Source organism: Neovison vison, chromosome 6 (assembly GCF_020171115.1).
Source record: "Neovison vison isolate M4711 chromosome 6, ASM_NN_V1, whole genome shotgun sequence".
Classification (NCBI taxonomy): domain Eukaryota; kingdom Metazoa; phylum Chordata; class Mammalia; order Carnivora; family Mustelidae; genus Neogale; species Neogale vison.
This window is the reverse complement of record NC_058096.1, coordinates 91,857,154-91,877,863: the sequence shown is the minus strand read 5'-3', so window position 1 is coordinate 91,877,863 and position 20,710 is coordinate 91,857,154. Positions and strand designations below refer to the sequence as shown.

General features: G+C 34.9%; 1 protein-coding gene across 2 annotated transcripts in view; it reads left to right on the top strand.

The window, feature by feature from the left end:
* Positions 1-20,710, top strand: part of ZBBX (zinc finger B-box domain containing) — a 124,186-nt gene that overhangs the window by 77,620 nt on the left and 25,856 nt on the right. For both annotated transcript variants that reach the window (XM_044255099.1, XM_044255098.1), the window contains exons 10-16: positions 3,667-3,776; positions 4,183-4,283; positions 5,436-5,515; positions 7,664-7,803; positions 12,673-12,989; positions 16,544-16,697; positions 17,499-17,615. In XM_044255099.1, coding sequence (XP_044111034.1) covers positions 3,667-3,776; positions 4,183-4,283; positions 5,436-5,515; positions 7,664-7,803; positions 12,673-12,989; positions 16,544-16,697; positions 17,499-17,615 — 1,019 coding nt within the window. The remainder of the gene's footprint in view (positions 1-3,666; positions 3,777-4,182; positions 4,284-5,435; positions 5,516-7,663; positions 7,804-12,672; positions 12,990-16,543; positions 16,698-17,498; positions 17,616-20,710) is intronic.

Sequence of the window (20,710 nt, the reverse complement as noted above, 5' to 3'; positions counted from 1 at the left end):
CCATAAAATATTTGATCCACATTTTTTATCCTCAAAATTTTGAGTCTAGAATAAAGAATCAATAGTTCCAATATTCCGTTGTCTAGAGTCTATAAGCATTTGGTTCAGGGCTTTGCTCATTAAATAAGGTAAATTTTTACTTTAAAAGGAGTCCTGGATAATTGTACATTCATGTGCATTTGTGATTGAGGTTTTTTTTTTTTATAGTATATTTGTGTCAGACTGGAAAGAGGTTTCTGGTGGCCAGGTGCCAGTTTGTTTTGACCTTTACTCTTTAAAATTTTCCATCACTTAATTAAATTATAGATGTAAGATGTCATGCCCATCAAATTTGTTAAGACACAAAGCTGAATAATATAAATATTTAAATAATATAAATATTTTGGAGTGTTCTGATATGTACATTACATATATTAGGAAAATGCACTTAGCCATAGACTGCCAGATTATCAAATTTTATTGCCTTTGCAAATTAGGAGAAAGGTTATATAAAGTTAGTGGTTAAGAACATTGATTTGGGGAGGTGGACTCCTTGGGTTCAAATTCCTCTTCTGCTTTTACTACTTGAATGACTTTGAATACTTTGATTTACTTCTTTGTGCCTCAGTTTTCTCATCTGCAAAATTAAGATAATACTGGTACCTATTTAATATTACCTATTAATATTTAATACCCCAACTTAGTTTTTTTTTCCAATTTATTTATTTTCAGAAAAACAGTATTCATTATTTTTTCACCACACCCATGCAAGCCGTGCCCTCTATAATACCCACCACCTGGTACCCCAACCTCCCACCCCCCCGCCACTTCAAACCCCTCAGACTGTTTTTCAGAGTCCACAGTCTCTCATGGCCCAACTTAGTTTGAATAGAGCCTGGTTGGTACATTTTAAGCTTTGTATCAGTGCTACACAGAATTATCATTTAGAGGGCCCTGACTTTTACATGAGGACTCCATGAATTGGCATGGTCTGGAAGGGCTGTAGCTACTTATATTCTTGATTGAAAAGTACCACTTTCCTGACAATTTGGGAATATCCTCTGGAATCAGATACATAATCTTGACCTCTGAGAATTCCTGTGTTTTGTTGCCTTCTAGATGAGTTGGGCCATATCAGACCTCATTAACTGGGTGATAAATGTGACAGCCAGAACATACTGCATTCACATTGTGGGAGCAAATTTTATCATCCTACTGGCTTGATGAAAGTATAGAAGTGGGTTAAAGCCTCTGTCTTCAGCTCAGGTCATGATCCCAGGGTCCTGGGATCAAGCCCCGCATCGCACTCTCTGCTCAGGTTCCCTTAGTACCTATCAACATGTTACGTAGGCTGTGATACAACACATATTTGTAAATTAGGGTGTTTTTTTATTTTAAGATTTTTATTTATTTATTTGACAGACAGAGATCACAAGTAGGCAGAGAGGCAGGCAGAGAGAGGAGGTAGCAGGCTCCCTGCTGAGTAGAGAGCCCGATGCAGGACTCGATCCCAGGACCCTGAGATCATGACCCGAGCTGAAGGCAGAGGCTTTAACCCACTGAGCCACCCAGGTGCCCAAATTAGGGGTTTTTTGAAAAGATTTATTTGAGAGAGAGAGAGAGAGAAACATGAGAGGGCAAGGGATAAAGCAGATTTCCCACTAAGCATGGAGCCTGATGGAGGGTTTGATCCCAGAACCCTGAGATCATGATCTAAGCTGAAACCAAGAGCTGGCCACTTAACCAAGTGAGTCACCCAGGGGCCCCCATAAATTAGCTTTTTTTAAAAAAAAAATATTTTAATTATTTATTTTTTATTTTTATTTTTATTTTTTTTTACTTTATTTTTTTTTTTCACTTTATTTATTTTCAGAAAAACATTATTCATTATTTTTTCACCACACCCAGTGCTCCATGCAAGCCGTGCCCTCTATAATACCCACCACCTGGTACCCCAACCTCCCACCCCCCCGCCACTTCAAACCCCTCAGATTGTTTTTCAGAGTCCATAGTCTCTCATGGTTCACCTCCCCTTCCAATTTACCCAAATTCCCTACTCCTCTCTAACGCCCCTTGTCCTCCATGCTATTTGTTATGCTCCACAAATAAGTGAAACCATATGATAATTGACTTTCTCTGCTTGACTTATTTCACTCAGCATAATCTCTTCCAGTCCCGTCCATGTTGCTACAAAAGTTGGGTATTCATCCTTTCTGATGGAGGCATAATACTCCATAGTGTATATGGACCACATCTTCCTTATCCATTCTTCCGTTGAAGGGCATCTTGGTTCTTTCCATAGTTTGGCGACTGTGGCCATTGCTGCTATAAACATTGGGGTACAGATGGCCCTTCTTTTCACGACATCTGTATCTTTGGGGTAAATACCCAGGAGTGCAATTGCAGGGTCATAGGGAAGCTCTATTTTTAATTTCTTGAGGAATCTCCACACTGTTCTCCAAAGAGGCTGCACCAACTTTCATTCCCACCAACAGTGTAAGAGGGTTCCCCTTTCTCCACATCCTCTCCAACACATGTTGTTTCCTGTTTTGTTAATTTTGGCCATTCTAACTGGTGTAAGGTGATATCTCAATGTGGTTTTAATTTGAATCTCCCTGAGGGCTAATGATGATGAACATTTTTTCATGTGTCTGATAGCCATTTGTATGTCTTGATTGGAGAAGTGTCTGTTCATATCTTCTGCCCATTTTTTGATGTGTTTGCCTGTTTCGTGTGGGTTGAGTTTTTTATTTTTTTAAAAAGATTTTATTTATTGGGACGCCTGGGTGGCGCAGTTGGTTGAACGACTGCCTCCGGCTCAGGGCGTGATCCTGGAGTCCCGGAATCGAGTCCCACATCAGGCTCCCAGCTCCACGGGGAGTCTGCTTCACTCTCTGACCTTCTCCTCGCTCATTCTCTCTCTCACTGTCTCTCTCTCTCAAATAAATAAAATAAAATCTTAAAAAAAAAAAAGATTTTATTTATTTATTTGACACTCAGAGATCACAAGTAGGCAGAGAGGCAGGCAGAGAGAGAGGAGGAAGCAAGCTCCCCACTGAGCAGAGAGTGCGATGCGGGGCTTGATCCCAGGACCCTGGGATCATGACCTGAGCTGAAGACAGAGGCTTTAACCCACTGAGTCACTCAGGTGCCCTATAAATTAGCTTTTTATATAGTGTAATACGTTTCATGGGCTCCATGTGACTTCTGCAAGAATGCTGACTTCTATCATAACTTTGATTTTCATTCTAAATGAATAATAGTAGGACATGCAATTGAGAAATCCTGTGTGGGGGTTCCTGGGTAGCTCAGTTGGTTAAGTATCTGCCTTTGGGTTAGGTCCTGGTCGAGCCCCATATCCATTTGCCTGCTCAGCAAGGAGTCTGCTTCTCCTTCTCCCTGTGTCCCTTCCCCTGCTTGTGCTCTCTCTTTCTCTCTCTCTCAAAAAATAAATACATTTTGAAAAAAAAAAAGAAAAATCTTGTGTGATGGTAATTTAATTTATAAAATTATTTTAGTAGATTAAGATTCTCTTATACAATCATACTTCTGTGAATTAGAGGCATAGCTTTGCTTTCATCATTAATTTTGTATACTCACTTGTTTGTGAAATAAATCAAGATCTCATCTGGGAAAATTTTACATAATAGATTTTAGTCTTATAATTGCTTCTTTCTTGTTTTGTAGAACTCCACAGGAGCAACTTCGAAACATGCTACCCGATACATTCATACCTCAATGTAAAACAGCGAGTGAGGCACAGTGTTCCCGGAATGAAAGTGATGAAGATAGTGATGGTTAGTTCAGACTTATTTGATATTCTCTAATTTATCATTTCAAATTTTACACACTAAGCATTAGTCAGCATCGGCATTTATTTATTTATTTATTTATTACTGTATTATCTTCAGTTGGACTATGCACCCTTTGTCTCTAGATCAGAATCAAGCACACTCCTCTTCCCATTCCATAGATTTACTTTGCCTTAATTATATCATTTTATTTATTTAAACATTGAATGTTAAGAAAATGTGTATTTTAACTTGAGGTGGGGAAATTGATAACATTTACATATTAGTGTAGATGCACAAGTGAACACTATTCTTTTATTGTTGACTGTATAACATAGTCAAGTATTTGAAGATGGGGAATTATCAGGTGAAGTATATTCTTAAGATATTATTTCCTAATCTTATATCCTAGTTGAGGAGACCAAAGTACAATACCCAGCGCCTTTTCTGCCAGTAGAAGAACTAAACATAGAGAGACCTGAGCCATCTCTAAAAATAGTTGAACTGGATGATGTAAGTGCATAATGACTACTCTGTTACCTAACAAGAAATTTCAAAACACGTAATTACAACTATGTATTATATTCAAGAAGACTTTTCTCATAATTCAACATTGTTTGGAAGGAAATTTATAAGAGTTTGAATTAAATATGTTGAAAGGAGTAAAACAGTATTATTTTTAGTGTAGGCAGTACATTTCTGAGCTGTACTGATACTGTGCCATTTTTGGAAGTGTGTAGTGTGGGAAATGTACTACTTTTAACTTATATAAATGTAGTTTAGTGTTTGTTTTGCTTAGGTCTTTCTGTTATCAGTCTTTTTAAACAAAAATTAGTCTCCTAATATCATATCTATTTAATATAATTTGTATACATGTTGTTTCTTGAACGCCACCTAATATTATTTTCTATTTAAAGGAAAAATAGTACTAAGATTTAAGAGATTTAGTATAATAATAACTTGGATACAAACCTCTAGAAGACACAAAGTAAAATCAACAGGAGCTCTTGCCAATCAGGGGTAGAGTTTTTGTGGAAGGTTTAAGTTTTGACAAAATTTAATGTGTCAGCACATTTCTGACTTTCTAGTTATCTGGTAGCTGAATGTACAACTTGTCCTCAATATTTCTCTCCCTGTGGTTCTCATAGAAAAAGACTAGAAGATAAGAAGTATCTATTTAAGGACCACTTTCTTCTTTAGGTTAATAACTTCTGCTCTTTTTGCATGTATGCCTAGAAACATTTTAATTCTTTTCTGGGTAAATTTAAGATATAGAATAAATAAACACATGTGCTTGCATATATGTGTGTGTGCTTGTCATTATTTTGTTGAAGCACAGAGTAAGCTTAATAACATGCTGTTCAGAGGACTAAAAACACTTCAGTCACTAGCCTACTTGGCACTTAGTAGTTACGTAATAAAACAGCTGTTAGTGTTATTTCTAGGTGTGATAGTAGGGATAAAATGGCTGACACAGCAAATGCCCTCAACAAATAGTTGTATTTGTTTAGTTCTTCTAGAACTCATGTTCTATGGCATATAGCCAGAAAGCTAATGACATTATTTGTAGGAAGAAAATTCTCTAAATACTACATACTAGTTAGCTGGTTAATGTATAATGCATTTATTGAATATACTGATATTATACTACGTGTATTTAATAAGACTTATGAAGAGGAATTTGAAGAACCAGGAGACCCAGTGCCCTACAAAGTTGAGTTAGCAGATGCGGATAGTCAACAAAGGTAAGATGTTGCTAACTCACTTTTGATGCTTATTAAAAACCTATTCTCAAAATCAACTATCTCTTTAAATGAGAAATTCATGATGTAAAACACATGTGACTTCAATGTTAGAATATATTTTACTAAAGCCATGTTTAAATTTGTGTACAATATTGCTAATATTTGCCAACATTCAATAGTAAGCAACATGGCTATAATGGTATGTTTATATTATTATCTAGTATCTGGATTATTTAATAAATACTTCTGATTTTAGCATCATTATTTGAAGTAACTTACCAAGGGTGATGTGTGTCATATGAGCTTTCTTCTTTTCTCCAAAGATACTCTTTGAATTGTTCTTATTTTAGTTTGCTATGAACCCTAAATAAAAAGTTATATTAATGATTAGTTTGAGAGACAAAAGAGCTCCCAAACTATAGATTAGTTACTAGGTAGATTTTACTATGTGATAAATAAGTATAGTATAGTATAGTATAGTATAATAGCTCACTTTGTAACTTTTTTTTAGAATTTTGTCATTTCCAAGTGAAAAATAATAGCTGTATCTGTTAGTAATGATAAAAGGACTCTGGGTCTTCTTTGCTTTTAAAACTTTAGCCAGGGTTTCATGTGTTTTGATTACAAAGTATTAAGTTGGGTAAAGAGCAGAGTGAAATTTCTGTTAAGTAGCTCCTATGCCAATTTTTTGCTTATACGTTCAGATCAACTTAAGCCCTATCAGTATTTTGGAATAGCAGTGGGCCTAAGGGATTTCCTTGGACCTGTCCCTTTCCTAAGGGAAAAGACCCATGTTTGGACACATAGACCCAGATGTCTAGCAGCCAATGTGCTTTTGGCAGGAGATAACCTTTTAGTCAGTAGATAAAAGATTTGTATGAACTACTGTATTCCTAAGAAAATGAATGACGTATCTGCTCTCTAATTTGGTCCTTTTATATGTCTTATTGCAAGTACTGCTTTGACTTCCACGTAGGGTATTAAAGAAGGCAGAGAAAGTTACTGATCATGGTTTGGCAATCGTTTTGTCTCTTGGGTATAGAGGTGCCTGTAGAGTTTCTTCCCTTTTTTTAAAAAAAAGATTTTATTTGTCAAAGAGAGAAAGAAAAGGGGAGCACAAACAGGGGAGTGGCAAGCAGAGCAAGCAGAGGGAGAAGCAGGCTCTTTACTGAGCAAGGAGCCAGACGAGGGACTTGATCCCAGGACTGAGTCTGAGGTGGGAGTCGATCCCAGAGCCCTGGGATCATGACCTGAGTGGAAGGCAGACGCTTAACCCACTGAGCCACCCAGGCATCCCAAGTTTCTTTCTTTCTAAGGAGAACCATAAAGAATCATAAGTGACACAGTAGCATAATCCAGTTTTAATGGTAGTACTATGTAAAGCTTGCATATTGGATATTATTAAATATTAGATATTTTTAAATATATTATTCAATTCATAGAAAGTGTTGTTTGAATTGTACATATGAGAGTATATAGTAACCATCATTAAAAATTGAAAATAAATATCATGTATTGCTTTTTAACCCACTGAGCCACCCAGGCACCCCCCCCCCCTTTTTTTTTTTAAAGATTTAATTTATTTATTTGATAGATAGAGATTACAAGTAGTCAGAGAGGCAGGCAGAGAGAGAGGAGGGAGCAGGCTCCCCGCTGAGCAGAGAGCCCAATGCCGTGCTCTATTCCAATACCCTGAGATCACAACCTGAGCCGAAGTCAGAGGCTTTAACCCACCACATATTGCTTTTTGACTCTGATAGTTCATTGATAAACAAATAAAAAGTTTATTTAAGTAACAAAACCCTGAGTTTACCAGATTTCAATATACTAGTAGATAACTCTCCATTTTTAGAAGAAATAATATAAAGAACAAACTTATTTCAGAATATTTTTTAAAAGAGGTTTTCAATTGACATTGTTCATCAAATCAGATCTGACCAGTTACCTCTTTCTTTAAAATCCATAATACTATTTAGTTACTTGTGGTTTAGAATGTGTCCACAGTAAGGTTAAAAAAATATTAAATTAATGTTAATAACCCTATTCCCTGAAGGTTTTACTGTAATTTTAATAAGATGGGCCTTTTTACTTTCTTTTCTATATCATTTCTTTCAATTCTTCTCTTTTGCTTACCCTGAAACATAAAAGTTGCACATTTCATGATTATCAGAATACTTTTCTATATGAAACTGACATCCATCAACGTCACGTTTCCACCAAGGGAAAAACAGAACTCTTACATCTTCATCTGAACAACAGCTCTTCTTACTGTAAAAATAACTCAAAAGGTAACTTTTTTCCTTGTAGATTAATATTATTAACAATAAATGTTGGCAAGTTAATAAAACCAGTAGGTATTGCAGTGTGTAAAAACTTTTCTTATTATGCTGTTTATTTTAAGCCCCCAAAATTTAGTACTTAGAAACACTTGGTTGAAAATATAGTTTTCTAGCAAATACTCTCTTCAGTCAATGGGGAACGGTGTCTGTAATCAGAAGAAAAGCAGGCAATGTTGGCTGGTCTGTCTAAAAGTTATTGTGGACTGAGCTAGCATTTAAAAGGTTACATGGGCGGGCTTTTAGTGAAGAAAATCTAATTGACACCTTGTTGCCTGCCTTGCATTAAATCTCCCAAAATATTCAAATTTGATGTAAAGTTTCACATAATTGATAAAACCAAACAAAACCAATCATCATGTTTATATATCTACATCGTTATTACTAATAAGTTCCTTAGAATTTATAGATTAGAATGCTGGGTGTAAATGTCTGGCTTCAATTTCCAGATGGTGAGAGCACCATTTAAAGACAGTCACAATAAATTATCTTAGTCCGGAAGTCAAATTTCATTTCCATTTCTGTCTTAAACCATTGTGTGACCTTGAACATGTCACTTGCTTTCTTAGATTGCATTTTCCTAAACTAAAACATAGGAACTAGATTATTTCTAATATGCCTTTCTAATATAATTTTATTCTATTTAGAATTTTCAGAAAAACTAATAATATGTCTTATATGAAAGATTTGAGAGATACTGAGAGCATTATTTAAAACAACTAGTTATAAAACTGATGATTACTTTTGATTGGGTAATAGATGGTAGAGCCATGATTTGTGATAATCCTGCTCGTCTTGACATCTTCAACTAATAAGCCTCTAAATTATTATGACCAACTATGAACTATATCCACATGGGAATTTAGGACTTCACAGGGCTCCAAAAAGATATTTTCTTACCTACCTGGAGCATGGTGTTCCAGTTGTCTTTGAGGAAATGCTGAATATAAATATCCATTAAGTGTTACTTTACAAGATACTTGATTTATGTAAATAGACTTGACTTTTTAAAGCAGTTTTATGTTCACAGCAAAACTGAGAAGGATATACAGATCGTTCCCTTACACAATCTGCATTCACAGACTTATAGCTTCTGCAGACTTATAGCTTCTGCTACCATCAACATCCCAAACCAGAGTAGTACATTTTTTACAATCAACAAACATATATTGACACACTATTATCACCCAACATCCATAGTTCACATTAGGGTTCACTCTTGGTATTGTACATTCTGTGGGTTTGGACAAATTTATAATGACATGTATCCACCATTATAGTTTCATAAAAAAATCATTATAGTGCCCTGCCTTTTTATGTTACCTCCCTGCCTCCTAACTCCTGGCAACCACTGATCTTTTCACTTTATAGTTTAGCCTTTTCCAGAATGTCATGAATGTATGTCAAGCTGGAATGATATGATGTGCAATCTTTTCATATTGGCTTTTTTCACCTAGTAATATGCACTTAAAGGTGCCTCCATGTCTTTTTATGGCTTGATAGCTCTTTTTTTTTGGTACTGAATAGTATTACATTATCTGGATGTATCACAATTTATTTATACATTCACTTATTGAAGGACAACGTGTTGATTCTGGATTTTGGCAGTTATGAATAAAGCTGTTATAAACATCCATGTATATTTGAAGATAACTTTTCATCCCACTTAGGTAAATACCAAGGATTGCAATTGTTAGATCACATAGTAACAATATGTTTAGTTTTGTAAAAAATCACCAAACTGTCTTCCAAAGTAGCTGTACCATTTGCATTCCCAAATCAATAAATGAGACTTCTTGTTCTCTATACATCCTTGCCAGCATTTGGTATTGTCAGTGTTTTGGACTTTTGTCATTTTCCAAAAATGACATTGTTCATTGTTGTTTTAACTTGCAATTCCCTAATAGCATATGATGTTGAGCACCTTTTCATATGCTTATTTGCCATCTATGTATCTTCTTTGATGAAGGTCTATTAAGGTGTTTGGCCCATTTTTAAATTGAGCTCTCCATTTTCTTACTGTTGAGATTTTAGATTTTTTAATATTTTGGAGATATAATATTCATGAGATATGTGTTTTGCAGACATTTTCCCTAAGTCTATGGCTTGTCTTCTCATTCTCTTGACAGTGTCTTTTACAGAACAGATTTTTAATTTTAATGAGGCTCAGCTTATCAATTATTTGTTTCATGGATCCTGGTCTTGGTGTGTGTCTTAAAATGTCATCACCATACCCAAAATTATCTAGATTTTTAGGTTCTAAGGGTTTTATAGTTTTGCATTTCATATTTAGTATATCATTCTTTTGAGTTAATTTTTGCGAAGTGTGGAAGGTCTGTGTTCAGATTATTTTGGAGGCATGTGGATGTCCAACTCTAGTACCACTTGTTGTAAAGAGTGTCTTTTTTCCATTATTTTGTCTTTGCGGTTTGACAAAGATCAATTGACTATATTATGGGAGACTATCTATAGATTTTCTGTTATGTTTCATTGATGTATTTTTCTATACTTTTACCAATACCACATTGTCTTTGTTACTATAATTGTTTAGTAATTTTTGAAGTTGTGTAGTGTCAGTCCTGTGACATTGTTGTTCTCCTTCCATATTGTGTTGGCTTTTCTGGGTCTTTTGCCTCTCTATATAAACTTTAGAATCATTTTATCAATATCCACAAAATAACTTGCTGGGATTTTAATTGTGATTGAATGAATCTATAGATTAAGTTGGGAAGAAGTGATATTTTGGCAATATCGAGTCTTCCTATCTGTGAACATGGACTATCTCTCCATTTATTTAGTTCCTTGATTTCTTTCATCAGAGATTTTTGTTTTCCTCATATAAATCTTTTACATATTTTAAGTTCATTCTTAAGTATTTCATTTTTTGAGTACTAATGGCATTGTGTTGTTAATTTCAAATTCTACTTACTCATGTTGTTGTATGGGCAAGTGATTGAATTTTGTATCTTGATCTCGTATCCTGCAACCTTGCAATCATCACTTATCAGTTCCAGGAGTTTTTTGGTTGATACTTTCAGATTTTGTACATAAATAATCATGCCATCTGTGAACAAAATTAGATTTATTTCTTCCTTCTTAATCTGTATAGTTATTTCCTTTTCTTGTTGTATTGCATTAACTAGGACTTGTACAGTGTTGGAAAGGTCTTGTGAGAGGAGACATCCTTGATTCGTTTTTGATGGTAGGGTTAAATCATCTAGTTTATTGTTAAGTATGATGTTAACTCTAGGGCTTTTTATAGATAGTCTTTATCAAGTTGAGGAAGTTCCTTTTTGTTTCTGGTTTGCATCTATTGATATGATCTTGTGATTTTTCTTCTTTAACCTCTTGATGTGACATATTCAATTAATTGGTTTTCAAATGTTGAACCAAGACATCTGATTTTTATGGCTTAATGGGGCCTTCCACTGAATAGACTAAATTAAATCATACCTATACTTTCTTCATCATATTTTTAAAGATCATTAAAAGGCAGCTTTGTCACCTCTTCAGCAACATTTGATCCTAATAATAGAATTTTGCAATCTTGCAAAAATATTGCAGAGGTTAGTTGTAGACATTTACATAGAGGAAATAGCATCTTTTTGTACCAAAAAATCAATTAATTTCTATTGAAGTTTAGGAGGAAAATGCAGCATTATTATGGAAGTTTCCTTAAGTTGAATAGTTTTTATAAATTTATGCTTGTAAAAATATTTCTCTGATATACAAGTTACTGTATTTCTCATAGTACTTGTGGTAAGAGGTGGTAGTTGTTGGAAATGGAGGTTCTAAATACTATGTGTAATTGCTAAGCTATACAAACATTTGATTGCAACAAGTAAGTCCTTTGGGCAGCAAGGCAGAATTTACATCACTGGAGAGTATTTTAGTCATAGCCTTTACTATTTTATATCATCTATTTATAGAGATAAGATATTTATATAAGAAGCATAGGGATAATCAGATGAAGCTATATTCCATCTGGATAATGATAAACATACTGTTAGTTAAAATGAATGCAGTATGGTATAAAAATTGTTAAAGAATTTTTATTCTTCTTAAAATTAAGACCAATGTTTCACAACCCTGGTTGCACATTATAATCACCTGGAGAACTTTGTGGAGGGAGGTGGAAGAAGCTGCACTTGAATCCCACTCCCAGTGTCTGATTTAATTGGTTTGGGGTCAGGCTTATACACTGACAATTTTAAAGAGTACTTTCAGGTGATTCCATTGTGCACCCAGGTTGAAAACCAATGATCTAAAGCAACTCATTTATTTAAAGCAGACATAATGAGGTGGTGACTAATATAATCTTGCTCATTTTGTAGCTTTCCAGAGGCAGGTGTCCCAGCTGAAACATTTTCTGTGCCCCTAACTGGTACTGCTCTTTCATCTGCAGATTTCCCCTTGCCCTCACCTCATCACTAGGCATGTTAAAGACGCAAAATGTGGAAATAGGGTTCTCTCTGCATTATTTTTCATAAATTGCCAATATAAAACTGGAGTGGGAGAAGATGTAGGAAAGTGGGAATTGAACCACAGGCTGAAGTAAAAATGTGCATCAATTTTGACATTTCATTACAAAATAAAATCTTGCCTCCTTCCTTTAGTCTGGTCCATTAAGGTTTGAATATATCAGTAAATTATGATTATCATTTATAAACATTAACAGAGTAAATGTATTTTAACACTGAGATCTCAGTAAAGAAATGTTGATAAAATAGTGCTTATTGATAAAGGTTTACACCACAAAAGTTTTGGTTTATTAAAGTTTAGTTAATTTATTTAAGTTTTGTAAATAATTGTTTTCAACAGCAGGAACTTCAAATACTGAATTTGAAATGATTGTGGATCCTGATGTTTATTCTCCTGCCATTGAGAAAATAGGGGAAAGCAGCATTTCTGAAAGAAATTTCAAAGATAAAATGATAGATACAGAGAGTAATCAAAAGTCTGGTGATTCCTGCGTATCACTTGAGAGCAAGGCTTCTTTGCCAAGCGTAGATTTAAAAAAACCTTCCAGTAAGGAGCAGTTACCTCAGGACATCAAAGAATCCTTGGAATTTAGCAATCTGCATGAGAGGCCAAACTTTGAAGACTTTGAAGATTCTAAAGCTACAGAGTCGCCACTGGTAAATCTCTATTATGTTTATTACATTAAAAATTTTATATGAAATGTCATAAGAAAATTTTATATTGACATCTTATATTCTTAAACATTACTACCTATTGAAGTTAAAATGTGCTACCTTATATTATCATGAGCCAGTTGAAGAATGACTCATATGGGAAAGAATGTTAATGACCTATAGGACAAATTCTAATATGCTAAATGCCATTATAACAAACGGTTTTATGTGACAATACTTTAAGGCCCACCTCATGCACCATAGTAAGAGAGCTGTTACTTTTCTAAATGAAATTTATTATTAGGAATAATTTAGCGTAATAAATCCTTTCTAGCTTTTTACCGTATATAGTCACTATTAAAATGAAATAAATGCAGATATGTAGATAGAACTAATCTTTGTGGCTTAATGTAAGTACAAGGTTTTAAAAGTACTTCCTTTAGAAAAATGGCTAATAAATAAATAGGGGTATAGTTTCATTTCATCTTAAAGGAAAAAGTAAAGTAGCTCGTCATTGCATTAATGCCAAGTTTTGAAACTATATTTGAATCTCTGTTCTATATATTAAAAATCTTAGGTGATCATGATTACCTAATACAAGTTTTGGAAATTAGGCAAGTCAAATGTTTTAACAACCCTTCAAAGTTATAGGAAATGAATCTTCATGATGCCTAAAGTGAAGGTGGGACCAAAACCATAGAAGAATGACTATGGAGTTGCTGCCCCTTCTGCTTGAGGCATTGGCTTTGGGGCCCACCTTGTGATGGGTCTTCTTCCTTTTTGAAATGCAAAATTGGAACTGAGACCTTTGCAAAAGGTTTTGATCCGTAGAAGTCTTCTCAGTCACTGGAAGAATACCCTGGGAGACATGCTCACAGATGCAACAAGATGAAGAGAAACCGATTTCTGCAGAGGAACTGGGACAGATCAATAAAATACCTTACCTGAAAAATGGAAATCTTGGGCTTTCATTTAACATAGGTTTACAGTTTAAATATATATTTCTTGTTCAGGAGCTCCAAGCCAACAAATTCACATTAATTTTAATCCATTTCTGTTGATACCTTAATGTGTCTGCCAGAAGAAATCCAATTCCTTCTAGAAGACATTCTCACAATTTAGCTGATAATAGATCTCAAAAACAAAGCCTCATTGCAGAGGAGCCTTTCTTCCTCCTCCCCCAGTGAAGAAAGCAGTCAGACTGAATTTCTGCAAACAGAACTCTAATTTTCCAATTTCCACATGGCCTCATGAAGAGGACTAAGTGACAACCTACACATACATTGTCCTGTGTTACGGGAGAGAAATCCTAGAGCATAAGGACCCCAATTCTTTTATAACTGGGTGCAAGCCTGCCTGACCTGTGCCCTAGGGGGAGACATTCTCTGCTGTAACCTAATAAAAGGCGGTTGGCCAAAGCTCACAGATATGTAATCTGTGGTAATTTGTATAATGGAAAGCAATCTAGCAGTTAAAATGAATGGCATAGGACTATTTCTATTTATATGGATCCATCTAAAAAAATATGGCATTAAAATTTAAATGTAAAAGGACACGTAGAGATAAGTCAGTATTTTTGGAAACATTTAAGATAATTATAACTTTTTATGGATACATTCAGATGTAGTAATAGTCAAAAACATGCATTGGAATTAAGTATGTCTACTTCAATGCAATAATACAATTAGCTCTAAAGACTAATTTTTGGCATGGATATCTGAAGCAAATATATATTTTTTTAAGATTTTAAAATCTTTATATGTATTTGAGAGGGTGGAGGAGAGGCAGAAAATCTGAAGAGGACTCCATGCTGAGCGTGGAGCCTGATACAGGGCTTGATCCTACTAATGTGAGATCATGACCTGAGCCAAACCAAGAGTCAGACATTCAACTGACAGAGCCACCCAGGCACCCGTGAAATGAATATTTTAAATTACTGATATTAAATTGTGTGATCAAGTCATGTTATATATAATACATATCTACATACTTCAAGTATTTCATAATTAGAATTGAAGCGTTACAGAGCTACTAACCATATTTTGATTACTTATACTACTATTGTAAAAAAAAAAGTGGTAGATGATTATGTCACAGAAAACAGTGCTTTATATATAGTGATAGAATCTACTTTGTTTTCATCTGTGATGACTAGACATGAATTGTTTTTATTCTCTTCCTGCTATAGTAGAAGCTATTCCTTGAGCAGAGACTACTTAAAAATCTATGTTGCTGCAGTAGAAAATTTAAGATTGAGCAGTAGGGGCAGTTTTTAGCAGTAGTATTATTTGACTTGCACTGGAGTGCACGATCATTCATTTTGCACTTCAGTTTTCAGAAACTGAGTCCTTCGTGAAGGTGGAAACTATGGAATTCAGTACCAAATTGTAGAGCAGCAGCAGTGCAATAGGACCGGGTGCCAGGAAGAACAGGGACTAGTTAGGGGCTCTTCGTTCTGGTTTTGACACCCATCAGTAGTAGTCTGGGAAACAAACCAATCCACTTTCTTTATTCTTATCTCTCAACTGATGCTTTACAAAAACGTTCCAGATTTGCAGTTGTCTAATACAAATAAGAGCTGCACTAGAGCTGAAGGGTTGCTATAAATTGAAAATCAGTGTCCTGGACACCAGAAAGATGCCATGAATAGAGCCAACTTAGATTTGTCTTTGAAGGAGGTGCTTTCTTGGTCACTAGCTTTGTTTTGTAATGTTTTATCATTTATATGACTTATAAATTTGAATCGAGTTATCATAATTTTTTGTGTTATTTACTACCTGGAAACAGACTGCATTTGGGCATTAATTAGATCCATTAGGGAACTGTTAAATACTGAAGGAACTATGATTATGTTTTAAGCCCATCTAGAGCTCTCACGTCTGAATCTCTAATCTGTTACTTACTAGAATCATGTATGTTTTAATCCCATTAATATTCTTCCCTAGGATGAAACATATCACAAAATGAATTCATAGGGCGGGAAAATAAGCCTATGCTTCACATCAGCCAAACCTAGGTCTGCTAGTTTCTAATTGTATGACCTTCTCAAATAACTTAGCTCTCTCTTGCCTCGGTTTACTACATAGATGTTTGTTTCATAATGAATATTTTGTTAACTTGGATTTTGTCCATGACAAGTTTTATTCCCTTTGGTATTCTACTTTCATCTTTGAAATTAGTTTATATATAGACAAAGATACTAATTCAAAAAGCACAGCATATGAGGAAGAATCTGTTTTCCGGAGTAACTTAGGCACGAAGACACTAAGGGGAGAAAATAAAAGGAGGGAGAAAGGTGACCTTTTCTTTTGTGATCTTCTGTCCTTCTTGGATTGATGACAACAACTTTCAAATAATTAAGATAATTGTGGTTTATATATTTTTCAGGACTTACTATATATAAATGTTGTGTTGTTTTCTATGTCTTCACTATAAGAATGTAAATCTGATGAGGGGAGAATTTGTGCCAAGAACATAGTAGGTGCTCAATGAATGAATGCTGATTTGCGTTGATGAGATAAAATGAACTTAATTTTGTTGAATATTTTGTTTCCTAGTTGTTACAAGAAATAGCCCTCAGAAGTAAGCCTATAACTGAACAATATCAAGGACTTGAAAGATTCTTTGTTTTTGATAAAAATGAAAGACTCAACTTACTTCCTTCTCATAGCTTAGAATGCAGCTATTCCAGTACTAGGATTACAACTGCAGGTAAATTCAGACATGAAATCAGATGGCCTGTGGACCAACCTAACAATTTCCTGACATTTTTTTTTTTTAAACAGCTCATCCTCATTTTCAGAAATACTGGGCAATTCTGTTCAATGAATAAAGTCATTTTCTTCTTCTCCAGCTGAAATTATTAACCCTCTGTGAGTTGCCACATATTTATATTTGAGGCTACTCTCAGAATGTGAAAGAACACAAGTATAATGAGACTGAGGAGAGATTATTTTTAGAATTTAGAAATGTAGCCTTTACTAAATTGTGAAATAGAAATTCTTTGCATCAGTTAATTAGCTGCTAAGTATTGTATGATGATTCTTAAATACCATCCTAAAAGCAAATATAAAAATCTCAGGATTTGTAGGAATTTTTGAAACATAGCTGGAATTTCCTTCTGCAAGTTCTGGTATCACCTATATTCTAGGTTTCCCATGTATTAAGATATGTTTATTCATGTACTATTATGCTTTATGTTAAATTGTTATATACCTAAAGTATTTGTTTTTATTATATATTAAGTATATTGTTATATACTTAAGTATTTGTTTTTATTTAAATGTGTATGTGATATCTTTGCAATTTACAGTTTATTTCTTTTTATTATGCTATGTGAATCTAATGTTTTTATTATATATTTATGAGATTTCTGTCTTTTATAATATATCCCTCACTCTTAGCAATGTTCCTTATTTAGATTATCCAGTAAGATGATAAATAAAATAAAGCCATAATATGGATTTCTCTGCTTTTTAAGATTTAAATTAGCTTACAGTTTTTCCATTTCAGGAGACAGAGAGTGGATTCCAGACCATAGCATAAGTACATATGCTGATAATGGAGTCACCTTGGGTGTTCTGCAGAGTGCCCAGAACCCGTCAACGAGTAGAACACAACGAAAAATGGGTAAGATCAGCTGGAAGGCCACAGTGCCATACTGATGACTCACTGTGTTTTTTAGTTTCTCTGAGCAGTTTACTAGGTACCTGAAAATTAGTTTTTGCAGTTTCATAATGTGAACTTATTCATTTTACTGGCTGCCTTACATTTTTTTTCCAAAACCGAATAAGCAAGACTTGTCATATTCTTCTCAACAACATGAGTTCAGTCTTAGTTATTTTTGTTACAATGTATTAGTAAATAGTATTTTTTAAATGTAGCTCAGGGTATGGTGTGTATTTTAAACAATCCTTATAAGATACATACTCAGTTTTATTACACTCTCGGACACAGTGTATTTGTTCTAGATTTTGCATATCATACACTTGGTTCACATTGTGATCAGACATAGCCATTTGTGAAAGGAATGGTTTATGTTAAGATTGCTTTCTGTAGCCATGGTTGAGACACCTCTGTTCTACATCTCATGCTGTATATGTTAACCCTGAAATTTTGATTTAAGTTCATTGACTCCATTCACTAACCAAAATAGTTTTAAGATTGTCTATACGATAACTCTTTTGATTGTTGAATCTCACTGTAATATTTTCCTAGAGAATGTATGCAGAGAATTTTGACATCATTAAAATCAGTAGTTTTATTATGTCATTATTATTATTATCCAAGAACACCTGTTGCAGTAAATTTGCTTTATACTGAATTTCATGTGAAGTTGCTGTAGATGACTGATGAATTAAGGCAATTCAACAGACATGTGTTGAGTATGTTGGCCTGATGCTGGGCCCTGAGGATAAAGGGATGTGTAAGTCATGTTTCCTGATCTCCAGGAGCTCACAGGTTTAGGAAGAACGCTTGACAAGGGGGTTATTTGCCTTCATCTGAATGCCATCTTCAAGCCAGAGATTTAATTACAGATGATTTGTCCAAATATTAAAATTTATATGTCTCTCTTGCCCTAAATCCTATGATTCAAACTCTGGCTAGCTTAGATCCCTTTCATATGTATTTATGTTGATAATCTGCCAGATTTAAAACATTTTTTTTTCATGGAATAACCATCCATTTATTATAAATGTTTTTTGGCTCTATAATTAGGTACCTGTTCTCACATCAAAGTCTCAAGCAGCTTCAAAACTTCTGGTAGCTTCATTTGGAGGCAGCCAAAGGAACTGTTTTAAGTTACCACATATTGCTGAAAACAAATTCATATGCATGCTATGAGAAATTTGTTATCAGGACAAATCTTTATAGATAAGATGCCAAATGCCTTTAAGTCTCGATTTGGAGTGATCAGTTGAAATCAGTAATTTACTATAAGAGACATTTGTGGAAGCACTTACTGTAAGCCAGGCACTGCAGACATGGTGAGACAAAATCTGCCCTCATCCCTGAGCTTAGGCTAAGGCAGAAGGTCTAGAATGTTAGTGTGAGCATAACCACCTGGGAAGCCTGTTGTAGTGTGGATTTCACCACCTCATTCTTTTTTTTTTTAATATTTTATTTATTTATTTGACAGACAGAGATCACAAGTAGGCAGAGAGGTAGGCAGAGAGAGAGAGAGGAGGAAGCAGGCTTCCCGCTGAGCAGAGAGCCCGATGCGGGGCTCGATCCCAGGACCATGGGATCATGACCTGAGCCGAAAGCAGAGGCTTTAACCCTCTGAGCCACCCAGGCGCCCCACCACCTCATTCTTAATATTCTGATTTATTAAAGTTGAGATAGGAGCTAGAAATTTGCACTTATTTTATCAATAATTCCATGTTATGCTGATGTAGGCAGTCCAAAAATCATACTTAGGGAAAACTGCTATATAGATACATAAACACATAAATTACCCCATATAAAATACACATTTTGTAAGAGGATTTTGAATAACATACTTTTGGAGACTGACAGGTAATTGATAATCATAGTACATGTGATCCGTTATAGTAAAGGTAGGTACATGAGGAATGGAGACGGTAAAATGATTGCTATTAAAAGATCACCAAGGTCGGCGGGGGGGTGGGAGGTTGGGGTACCAGGTGGTGGGTATTATTGAGGGCACGGCTTGCATGGAGCACTGGGTGTGGTGAAAAAATAATGAATACTGTTTTTTGAAAATAAATAAATTGGGGAAAAAAAAAAAAAAGATCACCAAGGTGTTAGAGACCAGGTGACATTTCATCTAAGTTTTAAGGAATTAATAAGATGTACCAGTTAGGGGCAGAGGGAAAGGACTTTCTGAACAGAAGCAGTATCCTGAAATAAAAATTAAATTTTTCTGGCTAAGCCACAAGTTATCAATATCTTGTGTTCTGAACTGATGCTAGTGTATAAAGGAATTCTTCTGTAAGATTTTTAAGTCTGTGAATGTAGAAACACAATAACTATGAAATACAGCAGCGAGCCCATTGATCTCCCCAACTCCTGCCAAAACCTCCTGCTCACCCACCCCACTTTTCTGTCTCTGTCTACAAAACCATATAAGCGTTGGTAAGATGGTCAGGAGCTTTCTTGTCTCTCTCTTACCCTCTACAGCCAAGTCATCCCTAGACTCTGTTGATTTCAGCTCTAATACTGATCCCAAATCTGACCACTTCTACCTTTATTCCAGATGAGCCCAAGCCAGTGTCCATTATCTCTCAGTTTCACTTTTTGCCTTTCTTGAAAACAAGTTTCAGTAAGTAATTTCTATCAAATTGTACTGTTTATAGTCAGTGAGTGAATTGTTTATAGCCATAAAATTGTTTATAGTTTATAGGGAGCTAATCTCATTTTCTGTAAACTTAAAGCATAAATTGTATCTTGTCATTCTCCTGCTTAAAAGCATTTTTTTTTCTCATTTTTATGTCTTTTTTTTTCAATTTATTTATCTTCAGAAAAACAGTATTCATTATTTTTTCACCACACCCAGTGCTCCATGCAAGCTGTGCCTTCTATAATACCCACCACCTGGTACCCCAACCTCCCACCCCGCCGCCACTTCAAACCCCTCAGATTGTTTTTCAGAGTCCATAGTCTCTCATGGTTCACCTCCCCTTCCAATTTACCCAAACTCCCTTCTCCTCTCTAACACCCCTTGTCCTCCATGCTATTTGTTATGCTCCACAAATAAGTGA